This window comes from Giraffa tippelskirchi, chromosome 11, assembly GCF_054371585.1.
Source record: "Giraffa tippelskirchi isolate mGirTip1 chromosome 11, T2T-mGirTip1v1.2.pri, whole genome shotgun sequence".
Lineage (NCBI taxonomy): Eukaryota > Metazoa > Chordata > Mammalia > Artiodactyla > Giraffidae > Giraffa > Giraffa tippelskirchi.
The window spans coordinates 104,088,361-104,108,814 of record NC_137285.1 but is presented as its reverse complement, the minus strand read 5'-3'; the positions used below and the strand labels follow the sequence as shown (position 1 = coordinate 104,108,814).

The 20,454-nt window shown below is 46.8% G+C and overlaps 3 protein-coding genes across 15 annotated transcripts in view; all 3 read right to left on the bottom strand.

Moving 5' to 3' along the window:
* PHLDB1 (pleckstrin homology like domain family B member 1) overlaps nt 1-5,385 on the bottom strand; it is a 48,479-nt gene extending 43,094 nt beyond the window's left edge. For all 7 annotated transcript variants that reach the window (XM_081541140.1, XM_081541143.1, XM_081541145.1 and 4 more), the window contains exon 1: nt 5,141-5,385. The gene's annotated coding sequence lies outside the window, so the exon portion shown is untranslated. The remainder of the gene's footprint in view (nt 1-5,140) is intronic.
* Nucleotides 1,389-5,800, bottom strand: LOC145525247 (uncharacterized). Its single transcript, XM_081538059.1, has 5 exons — nt 5,749-5,800; nt 5,141-5,295; nt 3,604-4,079; nt 3,220-3,305; nt 1,389-2,960 (listed from the first exon to the last, which is right to left on the bottom strand). Exons 1-5 carry the CDS (start codon nt 5,798-5,800, stop codon nt 2,344-2,346), a joined length of 1,386 nt encoding a protein of 461 aa, XP_081394185.1. The 3' UTR covers nt 1,389-2,343.
* A 3,880-nt stretch (nt 5,801-9,680) lies between these two features.
* The window catches only part of ARCN1 (archain 1 coat protein complex I subunit delta), a 30,607-nt gene continuing 19,833 nt past the window's right edge, over nt 9,681-20,454 (bottom strand). For all 7 annotated transcript variants that reach the window (XM_081541113.1, XM_081541115.1, XM_081541112.1 and 4 more), the window contains 5 exons: nt 19,281-19,446; nt 16,832-16,979; nt 16,426-16,534; nt 13,824-14,028; nt 9,681-11,733 (listed from right to left, as the gene is read on the bottom strand). In XM_081541113.1, the coding sequence (XP_081397239.1) occupies nt 11,644-11,733; nt 13,824-14,028; nt 16,426-16,534; nt 16,832-16,979; nt 19,281-19,446 (718 nt within the window). In that variant the 3' untranslated portion in view covers nt 9,681-11,643. The remainder of the gene's footprint in view (nt 11,734-13,823; nt 14,029-16,425; nt 16,535-16,831; nt 16,980-19,280; nt 19,447-20,454) is intronic.

Here is a 20,454-nt window from a genome sequence, read left to right as displayed (position 1 = left end):
GCCGGTGCTCCCTTCCACAGCCTCTTCCCCATCTCTTTCCCCAGGGGTCTCAGAAGGATGTTTTCTTAAAGGAGACACGAGGGGAAAATGCCACGATTTCTGCCACCTGTATCCTCTCCTCCTCAGAAAGCATCTTACCCCCACACAATCAGCAAAAATAAAAAATAAAACCCCTCAGTGGTGACTAACACTGAGAATATAGGATTCTTGGGTTCTCAACCTGATTTGGTACTGTAGGGAGCTGAGGTCCTTAGAACCAGGGATAAAACAGACTCCAGAGCTCCAGAGCCTTCCCCATCCCTCCCTCATGGCTCATAGCTTTGGTACCTGAGAACTGTGAGGAAGGAGCTTGGTGTACTAATATGTGCCTACATGCCCATCCCTTGGCCAACTTGCTGAGGTGAGAAACTTCCTATTGACTGCTGAAATGTTACTGGGGAAGCTGAAGAGAGTGTGACCAAAGGGAGGGAGGGAGACCCAGGAAGGCAGGGTTCCCTTCCACTTTCTCTTCCAGCCATCTTCTGAGAGACTTGGAGAGGAAATGGGGGCAGGAGCCAGCATTCCAAGGAGTGTCTGACCCTGGCAGTGGGGCCCAAAGGCCTTAGCAGTAGTGTTACTAATTTTACCCTCCCAGCTTCCACCCTTCCGGACCTGAACTGCATCGTCTCCGTCACCATTTCCACCCAAGCTGGAGGAAGAGAAGCTGGAACAGGGCCTGAGGCCCACCCCAAGTCTGGCTGGGAAGAGGGAAGGCAAAGGCCGTTAACCTACACCAAGGCTCAAGCTGGCCTGGCACCTCCCCAGGAGATCTGGCCAGGGGAAGAATTTCCAGGGACAGAGGTGGCTCTACTGCTTTCAACTCAGGGAAGTCCTTCAGCTTTCTGAGGGAGGAGAGGCAAGAGCGTGGGTTGGGGATATAAGCATATATAAAAGAGGGGGTAAGAAAAACAAAACAATGAACAATGGTGAAGGAAAGACATCACTGGGTAACAGAAAGAGCTTTAGGCTGGGATGCAAGAGCCTTAAATTCTAATCTTGACTTTCTTATTTATTAGTTGAGAGATCTTGGACATATTATTTAACTTCTCTGAGTGTCAATCGTTCTCTATAAAACTGGAATAATGATTTATATTAAAAAACAAGATCGTCTGGATTACTGCTTGCCTGGGGCTAGGTGTGGAATGGGTGAACCAATTAGACCTGTCAGAGGGACCATCTAATGGGCTATAAATGGGCAGATTTGGGGGGCATGATAGAAGTGTTCTAAAACTTATTTGTGATGATGGTTTTCCCAGATCTGTAAATATACTAAAAATCATTGAATGTACACTTAAGTGAATTTATGGTATGAACATCATACCTCAATAAAACTATTAGTTTGGTTTTTTTTTTTAAGATGATTGTCTTAGAGATTCAGAAAGTGAAAGCTGCTCAGTCCTGTCCGACTCTTTGCAACCCCATGGACTATACAATCCATGGAATTCTCCAGGCAAGAATACTGGTGTGGGTGAAGTGAAGTCACTCAGTCCGGTTGGTGGACTCTTTGCGACCCCATAGACTGTGGCCAACCAGGCTTCTCCGTCCATGGGATTTTCCAAGCAAGAGTACTGGAGTGGGTTGCCATTTCCTTCTCCAGGGGATCTTCCCGGCCCAGGGATGGAACCCAGGTCTCCCGCATTGCAGGCGGATTCCTTACCAGCTGAGCCACAAGGAAAGCCCTAGAGATTCAGGTATTATATCAAATGACACTCTGTGAAGTGCAAAGTACTGTAAATATGCCAGTTACTAGTAATGAGCTTCCTGAACTTAAACAAGTCACTTCATTTTTCTGGGCTTCAGCTTCTTCACCTGTCAAGTTTGTCACCATCACTCTGTGAGGGAGCAATGGGTGTGTTCACTTATTTACACCAAGGATTTCAAGTGGTGATAAAGCCTGGAAAAGGACGAGGTTGATGGGGGAAAAGAGTGATTGGAGGAGAGGAGAGAAGGGAATAAGGAGGTGAAAGAACAGGAAGAGATAAGGAGAGAGGTGTAGGGAGAGACAGAGAAGATAAGTAAAGATGTAGAGTCTGGGAGGCGCGAGGCCGTGGCTCCAGGTCCGAAACTCAATCCAGGTGGAGTGGAAAGATACACCAGACCGACGCGTCCCAGCCCGCGGGCGGTGCTCTGACCCAGGGGCTGCACCGCGGCCCGGAGAGCCGCCACCGGGGGGCGCCCTCTCTTCCCGCCGCTCCCCCGGCGGGGAGAGCCAAGCGGGCTGCGCTGGGGCGCCCCCCAGCGGCCGACCTGCTTCCGTCCCACCGAGCTGCCCACTGCCCGGGGCTGTAATTATACCCAAGCGACTCACCTCTCCGCCCTCTGCCGCGGTCCTGGGAAACCCCGCCCGCCCGCTGCCAAAAAAAGGCCCCTACGGTGCGTGTCCGGCTGTCTGGGAGGAGGGGCTGGGGAAGCGCCGCGGTCAGCCCCAGCTCTCGGTAGCGGTCTCGCACTGCGAGCTGAGACGCCCAAGCGCCTCCTCGGGCGCAAGGTGGCAGAGGCCTGGGTGTCTAGAGAGCCCCGTGTGGGCGAGGCCGGGTCTCCGGCAGGTGACCCCGCGCCGGGCCCTGCGGCCTCCCGGCCCAGCGCGAACGCCCGGGCATCCAGGCCACCGGGGATCCCCTCCCCTACCTGGACCCCAGCTCTCAGCCCGCGTGGGGCTCCCAGAGTCACCGCTTCGGGGGACTCGGTCGGTCCCCTAACGAGAGGCGCGGGAGGCCCTGGCGAGCGACTGGAAAAGTCCAGAACCAACAGGAACTGGAGGAAATTCAGCCTCCAAATCGGGCCCCAGAAGAAAGGTCGGACCCAGGAGCGAGAGCGGTCTCCTGTGGCCCGGGCGTCGCACGGCCCAGGAGCGAGGCCGAGTTGGGATCCTTTCGGCGCGCGTCCGCCCTCGAGGAAGGGCCGCTGGCAGAAGAAGGGGCCTGGAAGGGAAGGAAACTGAGGCCGGGAGCCCACCGGGCGGGGCGCCGGAGCCGGGCAGGGGCCGGGGAGGATGTAGGGGAAAGGACGCAGAGAACTTGACTGTTAGTCGCTCAGTCGTGTCCGACTCTGCGATCCCATGGACTGTAGCCCGTCAGGCTCCTCTGTCTACAGGATTTCCCAGGCAAGAATACTGGAGTGGGTTGCCATTTCCTCCTCCAGGGGATCTTCTCGACCCAGGATCGAACCCACATCTCTTACATCTCTTGCATTGGCAGGCAGGTTCTTTACCACTAGCGCCACCTGGGAAGCCCGCAGAGAACTTTAGAAGAAGAAAAATCTGGGGTCTGAGGAGGGATGGGGAGGGAGAGAAGATTAAGGGTTTGGAGAGAAAAATAAAAGAGGGAGACTGTAGGGTGAGGGAAAAGGAGGGCTGGGGAGAGAAGACTGAGGGCAGAGGATGGGGAGGAGGGGAAAAAGGTGGGAAACAGGATGGAGTCCGGGGGACGCAGGGGAGGCGGAGGGGGGGGGAGGAGAGGCAGGGACGGAGAGGGAGGACTGGGGGACGAAGGAGATGGGGGAGACTGGGGACAGAAGAGTGCTCAAGGTAAGGGGGTGACGGTCCGGGGGAGCAGTCGAAGGTACCCAGGGCCGTGGAGGAGGAGACCGGCGTGGGGACAGGAGGTGAGGCTCTGGAGTGAAAGAGGGGTCCGGAGGGCTGGCCTGGGGACCCAGATGTGGACAGAGACTGTAGGCGGGCAGCCGGGGCTGGAGCAGGCGGTGGGACGAGGCGCGAGTGTAGTTTGGGGCTGTGATTTTACTTGTGTGCGGAGTGGAGGTGGGGTGCCTCCGCACGGAGGGCTCCCTGCTGCCCCTCGCCGCCCTCCCCAGGGCCGCCAGGTGGGACAAGGCCGCAGTGTTGGGCCGCCCCGCCCGCCGCTGACGCCGGACAAGCGGCCTTTCTTTGGCCGGGCCGGGAGAAGGGGCCGCTTGTTTGCGCGGTCCGGGAAAGGCGCGGCCCCCAGACACCGCCGGCTCCCCGCGGGCGGCTGCGGGAGGGGGCCGCGCGCGTAGCATTCGTGTGTGCGGACTGAGTGTGTGATGGGTGTGTGAACCGCGGGCTGCGTGTGCGCGGGGGCCGCAGGTGTGAATGTGGGTTTCCTGAGAGGGCTGCGGGTGCTTGGCGTGTGTGCGGAGTGGGTGGAGGTCTAGGTGTGTGTTGGGTCCCACACGTGTCACGGCGGAGAGACGGGCGTGTCCGCGTGGCGTGCGCGGTGGGAAGGGTGCGTGGGTGATGCCGGGTGGGGCGCCGAGTGTGTCTGCGCGTGGGATGCCTGACGTGGTGGGGGAGGTTGTGTCTGTGTGTAACCGGCCCGATGAGTCAGTCTCCGGAGCCTCCGGGACGGCTGAGCTAACGGGCCCAGAATGCAGCTCCGCCCCGGCGCCCTGGGTCCCCAGCCGGGCCGCTAAGTCTCCCGGCCCAGCCTCCGCTCGCGCGCGCCTCGGCGGAAGCGTCCGTGGAAGCCTCGGCAACCCCGCGGCCCCTCCCAGTCCCCCCTCACGCCCCCGCCCGCGCGCTTCCCCTTCCCAGAGGAGCCCGGATGGCCTGGCTCAGCCCCGGCACTGGGGAACTCCGCAAGGGATTCGAATCTGGACTATGCGGGCGTGGCAAGGACCGAAGACTCACGGCCCCCACGGTCCCCCCTCCAGCCTCCTGGACCCCTAAAGACGCGAGGCCCTGGCAGGGCCCAGGAGGCCCCAGATGTGCCACCCTTTCCCTGAACACACCCAGCGGTCCCTTCTGGACAGCACTGCCTCCGAGCCCGACTCCGCATCCCTTTCCTGTCCCATCAAGGCGGCCCAGCCCGGGACGGGAGCTGAGATGCCCCCAGGGGACCCCGCTGTCCTGGCGCAGGGCTCAGTCCTTCTGTCGGCGGGATAGGGGAGGTGTGGGGAGCAGGCGGACGAGACCCCACGAGTGTTGCCCAGTCTCCCGCAGGAAAATCCTGGGACAAGGATCCGCGTTCCCCCCGGGGCGGTGGGCGGCGGTGAGGGGAGCGGAGCGCAAGGGCCCCCTCTGGCGGCGGCGCCGGCAGCGGCTCGGGAGGGCAGGAGCAAGCAGCTCCCGGGAGAGCAGCGGAGCCCGCTCCGCACAAAGCCCCCCGCGTCCCCACTCACTCACCTGCGGCGCCCCTCTTCCCCGACCGGCTTCTTCCGGGATCTTCCAGCCCAGAGCTGGTCTGAGGGCTCTCCCCAGGTCCCCGGGACTTCCTCTTATCCCGTCCCAGCCGCGCAGCGAGCGGGACCCGCAGGCGTAGCGGGAGGGAGCGCCCTCACCTCGAGGGGAGAGGGGTACGCCGGGTCTTTCGCCCAGCTCGGCAGCCGCGGCCCCAGGCTCCGGACACTCTTGCTTTTCCCTGGAAGCCCGCTGAGTAGGAGGAGAGCAAGTGGGTCCCGCCTTCCTACCCCCCCTCTGCTAGTCCCCGCCCCCGTCCCCCCGTCCCGTCCGCCTGGCCAGCCAGAGGAGACGCCCTTGCGGGACCGGAGCCCAAGGTCCCCCCACCCAGCCTTTCCCATAGCAGCACCTCCCCCCACCCCTGCACAGCGCGCGCTTTGTTCATCTCTGCAGCTGGGCTCTCCACTACCCCCACCGAGTGCACACCCCTGTCCCCACTCGCCCTCCCCTTCGGCCTCTCCTGGACCACCCTCCACCCCTAGGCCTTAAGGCTCTTCTAGGGTGTTTTCCCGTTTCTCTCTAGTCCGCCCCCTACTCTTTTTCACTTTAGATGCCTGAATCCTCCATCAGCTCCCAGTGAACTTCATGGTCGCAGCCGTATAACATGTTCTTAACATCACCAAATATCTGCTGAAGGTATCCAGGTCTATCTACCCTCTGTCGCCCTTTCTCCTCATCCTACTCCAAGCCCCTCCGCCAGGACGAGCTGTAAATGGGGTTAATAACCGTCCAGATAGGGCGTCACAGATATTTCTAAAGATAGGTATAAGAAGGCATGGTAAATGCCACGCAAACTGTAAAGCACAGGAAAACCGAATGGAATTATCATCTTGCCCCCGTGTCACTCCACCCCCACCACAACCTGCGGGACTACAGTTGGGAGGCAAACTGGTGCTCGGACTGGTTGAGCACAGCATCCTGTAGCAGTTTAGGTCTCCGTAGGAGTAAGGATTTAATAAGGAAGAAGTGGGTGGGGAGGACCTGAAAACCTTAGAGAAGCCTGGAAACTGAGCCTGGGAGAAAGTCATTCTCCTTTTCAACCACCACCCGAAATCCAAGCTGACAGCCGATCCTTACCTTGTAAAGCCAGCTCTTGCCCCAGGAGACTGATGGGGGAGGACCTAGGGATCTGAACTCAGCTAGGCTGGACCTTTTAAACCTGCACTGGAGGGACCCGAGACTCTTCATCCCTGAAGGATAGGAAGGAGAAAGCCCCCAAGGCTGTGACATTGCAGTGAGCAGAGGACAGCAGAAAATAATTTGTCTTCTTTGGGTGGACAAACCTTGTTCTGATTCAATGCTTTTACTGTGCACCCTCCCTGTTTAACCCAGGAACAGCAGGAGGCTGAACTGCAGGAACCTTTGGTCACTCATTGACAGGGCCAGCACTAGCAGGGTGACCCTCCCCACCCCAAGCTGGAGGCTGGAACCAACGGGACTAGAAGCAGGAGGGGGTGGATGGCTCTTTGCAGCTACCTGCTGTAGCTAACAGAGGTCAAACCATCAGGCTTCAGCATGTGCCATGGGTATCAGGAAGCCCCAGGATCTGGCCGGGGGTGGGAGAGCAGTGTTGAGAGTGGAAGCCTCTTATTCTTTCTTTATACCGTTTGAGGATCATAAAAGTATTTTAACTCTGACCACCTTTCATGAAGCAGATCACAACAGTAATTTTCAGGCTATTCTGTTAAATAAAAAGAAAAGGAAAGAAACCCCAAACTTGTTGTATGTTATGTGCCAAGACCCAGCATTTGAGGGAAGAGGCTCAGATTGGGGTGCCTCATAGACTTTTCACTTAACTGTGCTTCACAAATCCAACTCTTCCTTACTGTCTTGGTCAGGAGGAATTTGGGGGAATAATCAAGCCTGCCATGGAGGCAACTGATGCTGAAGCAGGGGGTTGAAACATCACCCAACTGCTGTCCTCCCAGCCCAGCAGTCTGCTGAGCCCATGACAAAAGCTCTGTGCAGTGTGTCCTTGCTCCCGCTGTGTAGGGGCCCTGTGTTCCCACAGTTAGAGCACTCAGGGGACTTCAGACCTACCATCCCCACCCTCCACCCCCACCCGCTCCACATCTGGAGCCCATCAAAAAGACTCAGTGCTCTCGCACAGTTACGCAAGAGGTCGAGCAGCTGGAAGCTCGGAAAGGGGGAGGAAGAGAGAAGAAAGCAGAAAACAACTTTCCAAGCATGCTTCAGACTTTCCGAGGTGGAAGCAGGGGGAGAGGGCAAAGGCTGGGTGTGGAAGGAAGAGTGGATTTTTGAAGGCCCTCTGCACTTGGTTATGAATGTCAGGAGTGGATTTCCACACCCACCCTGTCCTAGCCACAGCACATTTCCCAGCTGTCCCTCCTCTCAAGTGGTACTCCCTCCAGCCTCAGAAAGAGGTGATTATTGCTCATTACTGCAAGCAATCCTTGTAGATATACACCCTACCCCAGGAAGCTATCCTTTCTGGCGTCTTTGGATCCTGAACTCAGGCATCATTAGTGTAGGTGTGGTGGCACCAATGATGCCAAGTAACTAACTCCTCACTGCATCCAACTTGGGGAGAAAGTTCAAACCTTTCTTCAGTAGCTGCAGAAGAGGAGAAGGTCTCTTCTCAGCCTGTTTTTGAAATTACACAATCCACACTTCTAGTCACAGCTAAGATACTTCCAAGCTGAGTGGAAATTTTGTGTAGGATGGAAGACTGGACTTATCTACCTTCCGTGGCTCCGGACCTTCCTGTGAGCAGAAATGAACAAGCATTCATTTAGGCAAAAAATGGGAAACAAGACCTATTTCCATTTCTCTCAGAGCTTTGTAACACTTCTTTTCCAAACAGCACATGAACCTGATCACAGTGTTAGACCTATGGGAACTTCCCATAACCCCTGCCCTATGAACAGAAGGCAAAAAACCTTTCCTTTCTGGCCAGTGTGGGTAGGGGGTAGGGGGTAGGGGGTATGGGAGTGACCTAAGCTTCTAAAAACTGCCTGGTTTCTTGACCCCTTGTGTTGAGAGGGGACAACAGCTCAGTTTGGAAAAGTAGTCTAAACTTCCTAAAGGCTTGTCTCCTCATCAATCACTAACGCCCTAGGGTGAGAGGTGAAACTGACTCTTGTAGAGATGTTGTCTGCTCTTGGGTTAGGAGCAGTACACAGCAGCCAACCTACTTGTGGATCTTCTAGGAATTTCAGAGAAGCTCTACAGCTGCAGGTATATTTACCAAAGAGGGCAAAAAGAGGGAATGGAGAGAAAGGACGGTTGCAATGAGTTGTACATAGTACAGGAGAGTCAATTCTGCATTTTTGCTTCCTTAATTCCTTTAAAACCTACCAGACCAAAGCCCTCACCCTTAGAGACCCACACTGAGTATCCCTAGTTGCAGTTGATGTGTGTCTGCTTTAGCAAGAAAGCTCCACTTTTAAGGGGGTACAGCTGTTGCTTCCAGTTCAATTTCAATCTTCTTGAGGATGGGGACTTTCTTTTCCTCTCTTCCTCCAATGAGCCCTGCAGATATAAACTTTTTGTTTTTTGGATCTTAGCTCACCAACCAGGGATGGAATCCGCAGCCCCTGCAGTGGAAGGGCGGAGTCTTAACCACTGGACTGCCAAAGAAGTCCCACGTAACTTTTTAAAAAGCTATTCTGTATCGACTCTGGAAATCTCTCAGAGGCTACCTAGTGTGTACAATGTTAATAGAGGCCAATGTTTCCTGCAGTGAGGCATGGGCTGATTGATTTGGGGTTTGATACTGAGTAGATGAATGACAGACCTTTTCTTAAAAGGAACTCACCTCCCTCCCTACCTCCTCTATATGGAATTAATTAACCCAGAGCAGGAACCACAAACCTCCCACATCAAACAGAATGCTCAGTCAGATCTAATTATTTTGTTAGTCTCCCTCACAAGAAGCCAACAAAAAGTCCACTTGACACCATGGAGGTATCAGTTGCCAGAGGGTGTGGTGTGGGTTTGGTGTGCTTCATTTCACTGGATTAACGTTACAGCCTCAGGGAGCCAAGCTACACTTGAGCAACATTAGACAAGATACTTGCTAGTTCTCTTTAAGGAAAAAAATTCAACATCTTCCCTCTCACCATTAAAATACTTACTCATTCCAGAAACTTATTATTCATCAGAGATTTGCCTTCCAATTTGGTGACATTCTATAGTTTTTAAACTTAAATAAAGAGAGAGTAAAGCAGCAGCCTTTTCTGAGGCATTTTCCAAGGCATTCATCCCTCATGCCTGCATCACTTACTTCTTACCACTGTTTGTCTAATGGGGAAGAGATATCACCACCTATGGTTAACTCCTTCAAGATGAAGCTTCATTTTTCTCATTCTACAACTGCCCCTGACAAAATCAGGATGAAAAACCCATAATGTCATCAAATTCAAAAGCTACACTGTCAGGAGTACATGTGTGTGTCTGTTCTCAAACACAAGGAGGTACAATACCTGTTATAGGGAGAAAAGGCAATGAATACTCTTAGAGATTATTTCCTCTTAAAAGAAACATATCATTAATTTTTAATCTTAGATCCCATTACATCATTCTGAATCAGCATGAAGACACCAAAGTATGAGAGGGTCAACAGTCTAAAAAACATTCATTTTATAATACTCTTTATTTGATTAAAGAATCTGTCTTCTTTGTGTACACTGGAATGTTATATTCCCTATGTATTTTACAGGGTTACAAAATGTCTCTCATTTTAAATATTACCCCAAAAGTAATTTCAGAAAAAAAAGTTTCTGTGAAACTAAATCTCACTTTTAAAAAATCATATGGACAAGCAACTCTCAAACAAAACTGAATTAATAAGATTCCTTGTCTACGTAACTACATGACAGATTTCTTGTCCCAGTCCCCTTCCTCAAAAAACCTTATGTGGAAACCAAGCTAGAGATAAGGATTCTTCCCTGATGCAATTAAGGAGAAGGGAAAGGCCAGAAATTTCTTTGGCAAACAATTCCATCCATGGCCATTTGTGTGTGACTGCTTTGCTTCAAGTACAGTACACTCTTTGCAGGGAAGGCCAAATGTTGTTCAGAGTGGGAGTGGTACTCTCCAACCAGCTCAAAGTGCAGGAGGTCGTCTACTGTCATCTGTCTCTTCCCCCGCCTGTGGCTGCAGCCTGGCAACAACTCTACCCATCCCCAGTGCAAAACTGGGTTCAAAGCCAACACTAGGCTTGCCGATGCAGTCTTCTCCACTGAAGAAGTGATGGATGAGGGGGGCTGAGAAACCACCACTACATGATGACACTCAATAGAAAAGACTTAGGGGAGAAAAAGGAAGGATTTCAGAGATGAGAAGGATAGGCTGCTGAAAAAAATGTGGAGGCTAGAAAGGAGTATTATCAGCAATTCCTATATAGCAATAAAATCAGCTGCATCTTGAAAGGCTAAAAACCTGGTGGTGAAACTGGAGTCTCCTTGACAGTTTAGGGCCAACGGGATTGCCACAAAGACTCAGTGAGGGTTCAGCCTCCAAAATCATAACCTTATTTCAGATGGAAAGGAAAAAACTGATGACATATAGAGAACTTTCAGTAAGAGGGAGGTGGTGAATCTCAGGGATGTGAATGGATTACAAAGACTATGAGCTATCATGTATTAGCTGAAGTACCCAAAATGTGAAGGATGGAAGGCTGCGTAGCACCAGCAGCAGACATGATTACCTGCGGGTGTGAAATCCCTAACTGGACATGACCATTCTCCTTCCGGACACCTTGAAGTGACGGGGGCAGAGGGGGGCTATGCCATCTGAAAGCTGCTTCTCATCAGTCTTTATTATTGACACAATAGGATTCACAGTAGTGTTCTAAAGCAGAGCGACAAGCCTGAAAGGAAAATGGCTTGGCAAAGGAATGGAGGGATGAATAGATATAGGAAAAGGACATAAGACAACCTTATCTTTTAATGTGTAGACCTCATACCCCTCAAGTAGTTCACTTGTACAGTCCGAAAATCAAGACTGGATTAGATAAACCTGTTACGGGAGTGCCAGATACAATGCCTATATGCAGATAATCCCATATAAAAGAAAAAAACTGAAGGTAAAGAAGAAGTGTGAAAGATTAAAATCTTCTGCAGGGAATACTTTTAAAAACAAAGTATGAAATACAATATATTTAAGGATTCAAATAAAAGAACAACTTAGGCAAAGGGAGAGAATGTTTAACTGGGGGCATTCTCTGGAGAGCTTGCTTTTCTGCTGGCCAGTAAATCTGCCAAAGAAATCAGCAGCCTTCCCTTTACAGTGTGTCATTGCTTTGCCAAAGAATGTCTGTGACACTGAAACACTGAGGGTGAGCTGAGGGTCCTTGCGCTCAGAGAATCGTGCACTGTATTTGAAAAAAAAGGGTCTCCAATGGCTTGTGGGTTTGGAAAAAACTCTTCAGCCACTGTTGGCTTCTTCTTTATTTGAAAATTTTCCTTTTCGGTTCCTTCTTGGTATTACAGAATTTCATACTTATCCACTAGGAAAGTGGTCTCTGTGGAAAACCTTACAGGGCTGTTTCCATCTACCTGGGTCACTTTGGTAACCTAGGAAAACAAACAAAGAGTAAGGTAAAGCAGAAGAACAGCGGGTCTTCAAGGTGCTGGCTAAATTCTCAGTACAAAACAGATCAAATTCACTAAGTTCAGTTCAGTTCAGTCGCTCAGTCGTGTCCGACTCTTTGCGACCCCATGAATTGCAGCACGCCAGGCCTCCCTGTCCATCACCAACTCCCGGAGTCTACACAAACCCATGTCCATCGAGTCGGTGATGCCATCCAACCATCTCATCCTCTGTCGTCCCCTTCTCTTCCCGCCCCCAATCCTACCCAGCATTAGGGTCTTTTCCAATGAGTCAACCCTTTGCATGAGGTGGCCAAAGTATTGGAGTTTCACTAAAGCAGTATTAAAAGTTTAACTCAGAAATACTGAAAAAGTTCAGTTCACAACTGCAGCTCACAGCATCACTCTTCCCCATCAACATGATTAATCTGTTCTCTGACAGAAAAGACAACTCTTGGGATGACATGTAGAATGGTATTAAGGTCCAGAGTAAGCAGCCACTGCCCTATAAAACCCATTAAGGTCACCGACATTCTATGCTGCTGCTAAGTCACTTCAGTCGTGTCCGACTCTGCGCGACCCCATAGACGGCAGCCCAACAGGCTCCCCCGTTCCTGGGATTCTCCAGGCAAGAACACCGGAGTGGGTTGCCATTTCCTTCTCCAATGCATGAAAGTGAAAAGCGAAAGTGAAGTCGCTCAGCCGTCTCCGACTCCCAGCGACCCCGTGGACTGCAGCCCACCAGGCTCCTCCATCCATGGGGTTTTCCAGGCAAGAGTACTGGAGTGGGGTGCCATTGCCTTCTCCGGACATTCTATAAGGATGATCAATTAACATTTTGACCCAAAAGGTAATATTCTAACAACTCAACATTACTTGTTAAAAGTGCTCTCAAAGTCTCACTAAGCTACTCTATCATACTTATTTTCCAGATATGGCTGGGTCCTTCTTATGAGATTTCTTTTTATTAATAATAATAAACATCCAGTTTAATGAATTACCTGTAACAATGGTGCCTGTAATGGCACCAACACAAAACTTGAACCACTGACTCACATTTTCTAATGAGGTTCTGATAGAGCAATTTATACTGTCCTGTTCTTCAAATGGTCCACAACAGGAAAATGTCTCGGGTTCAACAATGTGCTCCAGTACTGATGGGGTTGAGCCAATAACTGAGTGGGGGCAGGGGAGAGAGAAAACTGACAGAGGAAAACATCTGACAGAGGAAATTATAACTTCCCAAGCACTTAGAGGAGAGACAGAGACCATCTGGAAAGGTAACAGTGCAAATCAACAAGTCACAGGGGAAGATGACAATATAAAGTCAGGGCTTGTACTGCAATTTCAAAACCTAGAAAAACAAGGAGTTAAAAATAATGACCTAAGAGTTAAAATAATGACCTAAACAGTTTACAGGGAATTCCCTGGCAGTCCTGTGGTTAGGATTCAGCACTTTCACTGCCATGGGCCTGGGTTCAATCCCTGGTTGAGAAACTAAGATCCCGCAAGCCATGTGGTGCAGCCTAAACAAATAAGTAAGGAACAGTTCACAAATTTCCACTGTTTTGTCTACCTAAAGGACAAAGTTTACAGCAGAAATGGCTTATAATGATCCGTATTAATGATGGGAACCAGTCTTAGGGTTCAAATCAAGTGACAATACTAAGTCATGTGCTGAATGCTTTGGTAAATGGATTCTAAGATACATGAGATTATTGAAAAAACAGGCAACTAAGAGATATGACTCCTGCACAACCCATAATACTTTTATACATAGACTCGGGTTTGATTCCTGGGTTGGGAAGATCCCGTGGAGGAGGGCACGGCAACCCACTCCAGTATTCTTGCCTGGAGAATCCCATGGACAGAAAGAGCCTGGTGGGCTACAGTCCAAAGGGCTGCAGAGTCGGACAGGACTGAAGCAACTGAGCACGCATGCCATACAATGAGACAGCAATGGAATCCATGGGGGACATCATTTTTTCTGATTTTCTGCTCTATGAAGTCATATTGCCTATTAAACATCTGTTCTACCACCTTCCCCGTGTAAGATTTCTACTAAAAGGGAATACCTGTATGTTACAGTAATTTTTTTTGGAGATGAAAGAGACTTGAACAGGGAAGAAGTCATTGGGCTGCCCAGCAATGCTGAACTCAAGGCTGCCACTCTTATTTTTGGCATCAATCACTGGCAGGCACCACTCCAAGGTATTTCGTCGACTGTCATGTCGATACTCGCCATCAATCTCACCAATCACTGGAGCGCCAACACCAGATCTGCCACAGGAAACACCCATGTCAAGTTAGCTGTCCAGAGTTAGAAAAACTCTGCCAAGGAAAACCAGCCCCAAATTTGATTATGCTTCTCAAATTGTCTGCTTTTATACAGTCCTAGAAAAAATTAGACTCCCTAATAACCTCAAGGACCCTTACACTGGCTAAGGGTTTCACTCATCCCTTCTGCAGGTACAGATATATACAACTGTAAGTAACTGGCACATAGTCATGAGCTGTTCCAACTTATGGACTAGATCTGGAGCTGGCAGGGGACTGAGACTGACAGATGTGTGAAGTGGGATATATTTCAAAAAATCCTGCACTAATGGTTTGCTGCATTGTCAAGAAGGAATTTTAACATGGTGTTGTTCTCTTTATAGATGCCAATGAGGGGAAAAACAGGTTGATAGTAACAGTGGGGGAGAACTTAAAATGCCTATAGTTATTTAGAATGGAAATGAATTTGGACCTCTGAGAGAATGTTTTCAAAAGATTTCAGAATGTTTCAAAACTTACTGTAGTTGATGCCAGTGGGTTTATTTGATTTACAATCCAGGAAGTGAACTTTTATTTGGTAAGTGAAAGAACAATTGCCCCTGGGCAAAACGTGAGCAGGATGGGAAAGAGAGATACACAGTTGTCCTAAATCTGCAGGAGAACCAGGGCTAGTTAGGATGTATTTCACACCCCCATACATGGCTGACAGGCAGTGTCACCTACTCCTACACATTCTAAATTTGCCACCTTTTAATTCACCAGTGACATCCAATGTTTGCATTAGGGGGTCGGTAAATAAGGGAGACCAAAAAAACTTTGATAAGGGTGAGAGAACACAAGTAACTCTTTTATGGTCCCAGTTGTATATATGTTTCTTCCCTTTGCCCTTGTTCCCATTCTGGTTCTGAACTCTAATTTGATCAGTTCTAGACAAAAGGGTAAAGTGCTGTCCAAGGGTCTCTTCTGGAGACTGTTGCAAAACTGAACTAAGACACAGGAAACCACCATAACCACAATTATAGGGTAGATGGAGAGGCCTAAAACTTGTGGCATCCTAAAAATAGTCTAGCAAAATAAATCTTGACAAAATAAAACCCACACCTGTCACCAACGCCCAAGTCTCAGGATGGTTCAAGGCAAACATCTATTGTTCTGAAATAACAACGAAGCTGTGAGGAATTAAGATGATTAGCCCATTAAAGGGGACACTGGTAATAAATCACGTTTTAAAAAATGGAAATAAGAATGACTAAAACCAGACCTGGCCATGTCAAGACCTGAATCAAACTACAAATTAATTTAATTTTAATTCAAATTAATTTAAAATTAATTTGAACAAACCTACATATTAAATTAGAACCATTTTCTCTGTAATAATAACTGAGCAATTTAGTAGTAAAAACACACTAAGAATATACTTACTAGGTATTCATTATTAAGCCCTGTACTTAATCATGGGGATGCTGAGAAACAGAGGAGAGGAGCAGGGTGAAATAATAATAGTGAATAGTGAAATAATAATGGTGAAATAATAATAGTTCAGTCACTAGAAATGCTAGTGAGAAGATAAAGTAGAGTATTTCTAGGTGATCCTAGAAAGTATGCCATTTAAGCACACATCAAAAACTTATTGGAACTAAACTTCTGGGGGTGATGGATTTTTGTTATTTTAATTGTGATCATGGTTTCACAGGTGCATATGGTCAAAACTTATCCAGTTGTACAATTTAAATATATGTAGTTTATTGCATGTCAACCATACCTCAATGAAGTTGTTAGAAAATTTCCTGAAACTAATGCAAATATCTTGTTTCACCAAGAATAGTACCCTGAAATCATACTCTCATCTTTAGCTGGTAACTCAGCAAAGAAGGTGAAAAAAGAAGAATTCAGTCTGACAGACTCAATTTCTTATTTAAGAGTTGCACAACAAAACAGAGAACTGGCTCCTCCTTCTGGAAACCTTCATTACTACAGGAACAAACTGAAGACCAACATCTGAAAACACAGCTTTAAACTACAACCAGCTTTGTATGTTTGGCTTTAAATCAGTAATATGCACTCCTTCAAAAGTATACAGTTTGATGCATTTTGACAAATGTATCTTGTAAGCACATTACAATCAAGTCACAGAACATTTCCATCATCTCCAAAGTTTTCTTGTGCTCTGCAATCAAATGTCTGATTTCTGTCCCAAGAGTATCACCTTTTCAGAATCTCTTATACATGGAATCATACAGTAAGTATGCAGTCTTTTGTACCAGGCTTCTTTCACAACTGGCCTTTGTATCCTATATATCTTAGAATGGATAGTCAGCTAAGTGTTGCCTCCAAAATTGAGTTCTAAAAGACTAGCTCTATAAGCTCACTATAGAAAAAGAGATCATGTGGGGAACTTACGGGAGTGGAATGGTGATAACCACATCATTCAGTTCTAAATTATCTTCTTGTAGCTCATATTCTATGTTGACATCACAACCATTTCCACTTTCTGAGGGCCAGCAATTAACTGAAGACAAAAGCAAAGCAAGTATACTAGAACATTAGGAAAAGAATGAAGCAAAGTTAAGATGGCAAATCAAAACTGATACCTGCAAGCCTTAAAACATTCTAATGTAAACTATTAAAAACAATGGTTTCAAAATTAAAGATATTGAAAATTAAATCTAATCATTAAAATACAGTCCCTTTTAAAAGGTCATTTTGTCAAAAAGAATTATGGCAATAAGGATAAGACTGCATAAGTCAGGGGTATTTCTAATTCTCAGTGTAGACTAGCTTAGTAGGACTAGCCAGAGGCACTTACTTGTCAGTGGAATAAAAGATTCCTCTGTGGTCTGTAGTCTCCACTTTAGCACCCCTACATCACTGTTGACTGGAAATGACTTCTCTGGATTCTTCAAACCAATTAGAGATTCTGCAGTGAAAAGCTTTTTATCCACATTTGGATGGGTCTGAAATGAGAAGTGAAAGAAAATTTCTGAGGTTCAGACATGACAAGACAGGAAATAAATTCTTTTTGGTCTTACATGGCCCATAATCTAAACATCTAAACTAGGGTGCCTAAAAAATTCCAATTATTTTTTATTTTGAAGAAAGATTTCCCTCTTTAAAGACTGTGTTCTAAAAAATTTTGTCTGCACTGGGTCTTCATTGCAGTGAGCAGGCTTAGCAACTCCACAGCATATGGAATCTTAGTTCCCTGACCAGGGATTGAACCCACATCCCGTGTTGGAAGGTGGAATCTTAACTACTGAACTACCAGGGAGGTCCCTGAAAGACTTTTAAAGATTTAAGACATTTTAAAAATTGCAATAAAGTAATTTTTACTCTAAACCATTTCATCTGTAAGTAACAAGTTAGTAATTTTGTAACTGAAGAAGTTAAAAGACCATCAGCCAAGTCCTTTACAAAAATACTTCAGGGGGAACAGCCTCATGGTGGGGCCAAGCTTGCCAAATAGAAGAGCAGGGTCAGAGGTTGATCAGCTGTCTGTGTCATATAGCAGTCCTCACTTTACACTAAGGAAGAAGGAGAGGGAAAAGCTCTGTGCAAAGTTTACTCGCAATTTTGTGTAGAGAGCTAAAGCTGTTCAAACTCAGGCCAAGTAAGATGGACTAATCTTTTTTAAAGAAGTCATATTAAAGGAAAAAAGAAGAAACTTTTGGATTGACGACTACATACACTTTATGAGCCAGAATGCTGTCAAATAATATAAGCACTAATTCCAAAAGACAATTGTGTGTTGGTTATGCTTTTGAACTGTGGTGTTGGAGAAGACTCTTGAGAGTCTCTTGGACTGCAAGGAGATCAAACCAGTCATTCCTAAAGGAAATCAGTCCTGAATATTCATTGGAAGGACTGATGCTGAAACTCCAATACTGTGGCGACTTGATGTGAAGAAGTGACTCATTTAAAAAGACCCTGATGCTGGGAAAGACTGAAGGCAGGAGGAGAAGGGGACGACAGAGGGTGAGATGGTTGGATGGCATCACTGACTTGACAGACGTGAGTTTGGGCAAGCTCCGGGAGTTGGTGATGGACAGGGAAGCCTGGTGTGCTGCAGTCCATGGAGTTGCAAAGAGTCGGATATGACTGAGCTGAACTGAACTGAACTATGAGGGAGGAAAAAAGTAGACAAAATCACCTTCTTCTCTGAAAAGGCTCTGTTCTTGTGACAAGAGATGTAAGGTCAACTATCTAAATAAAATATAACAATCTTCCTTGGTGGTCCAGTGGTTAAGACTCCACACTTCTAATGGAGAGGAGGTGGGTTTCATCCCTCATCAGGGAACTAAGACCCCATACGCCACACAGCGTGGCCAAAAATTTTTTAAAATAAAATAAGACAGGATTTCCCATGGCTCAATGGTAAAGAATCCACCTGCCAATGCAGGTGACCAATCCCTGATTCGGGAAGATCCCATATGCCATGAAGCAACTAAGCCCGTGAGCTACAACGATTGAGCCTATTTTCTAGAGCCTGGAAGCCTCAACTACTGAAGCCCGTGGACCTAGAGCCTGTACTTTGAAACAAAAGGAGCCACTGCAATGAGAAGCCTGCACACCATAGCTAGAGAGTAGCCTATGCAGCAACAAAGACTCAGCCAAACCTTCAATACATAAATAAAATTTTTGAAAATAAGTAAATAAAATATAACAAGAACAACTGTTATAAAGGTTTCTTAGAAAGAAGCCACATAGGTGGAACATACTTATTTTTAAGAATTTTATGTTTGTTTCGAATGTACCATTAGATACTGTCCTTCAGCTAACAAAACAAGCACTGGCAGTTTATCCAGTAGCAGAAGGTGTAAACATTGTCACAATTTGTTTTAATAAAATACCTGCCCATTAAGTTTTAAAACTTGTTTCTTTAACTATACTTCAAGCAAAATCCTAAATGAATTTACTTTTCCATAACAGTAACAGATAAGCATCTCTTTGTACCTCTGTTAGTGATATGAAGTCATTTATTAGATTTCAAAATGACCTTTCACTCAATTTCAATATTAAAAGGCCATACTAATACAGCTGTGTCAATCACTCACAATTGGCCTGGAAATGCATTTATCGACTCGAGGCATCCACTGTAGATAACAGATTAACTTTTTTCCTATGCATTTAGAATGGTACTAGTTACATAAAATAAATAATCATTTGTGTTCTATGGTTCACACAGGAACTCCAGCTGAAAAAGACTGTACTAAGTAGACAAAAGACTTAATGATCCCTTATTAAAAGCCTCTATGCACCTGTAGCTGTACTCCTTTCTTGTCTTCATTTTCCACATGAAGACGAATTCGGCCAAATTTATCATCTGAGATCCTGAGCATGATCATGCCGTGCAGCTCCATATTCTGTAATCCTCCATCTCGGCCACAGGTTAATGTGATCTTTTCCTCAATCTTCATGTGCACACTGTAGAGAAAGAAAAATAAATTTGTTCAGAAAGGTAAAAACCAATATTCCCTTTTTCTGGGGTTTAATGTTGATTAGCCATCAGCAACTTATTTTAAGGTGTTGCTGCGGCCATATGTATCAAAATTTAAAGCATTATACAAAATATTAAATTTTTTTAAAAATTTATTTTTGATTTGTTTTGGGTCTTCGTTGCTGTATGCCAAACTGTTACATTGAGAATGGATAAAAAACAAGGTCCTACTGTATAGCACAGGGAACTATATCCAATCAGGATAAATCCAGGATAAACCATAATGGAAAAGAATTCCTATATCTATATATGCATAACTGAGTCACTCTGCTGTACAACAGAAATGAATACAACACTGTAAATCAACTACATTTCAATTTTTTTAAAAAGTAAAAGAATACTTTATCACTATAGAAAATAAAATAAAGCATTATATCCTTCGGTTTAGTGATTCTTCATCGTACAGATAAGTCTGCACCTGTGCAAAACAATGTTGTGTTATTCACTGAAAAATTGTTTGCAACAGCAGAAGTTTAGAAACAAACGTCCATCACTAGGAGAATGACTTAAATACATAAAAGTATGCCGACAAAAATGAATACTAGGCAATTACAAGAAAAAGAGGGACAACTGACAAAGTTTTTATTTGAAAATAATTTCAAAAATTAAAAACTCAGGCACTTTCCTGGTAGTCCAGTGGTTAAGACGTTGCACTTCCACTACAGAGGGGGACGGTCAGGGAACTAAGTTTTCACATGTGCACGGTGTGGCCAAGAAAGAAAAAATTAAAATGGTAACAGGAATATATGTATACAATTTTTTATCTATTGCTAACATTTTATCCCATTTGTTTGATCATTCACATACTCTATGTAACCATATTTTACTTTTTCTCCTGAACCATTTACATGCAGATCATATACATCATGGCCCCTTACCCCTAAACATTTTTCAGAATATACTTTGTGAGAATAGGATATTCTCTCACATAACCA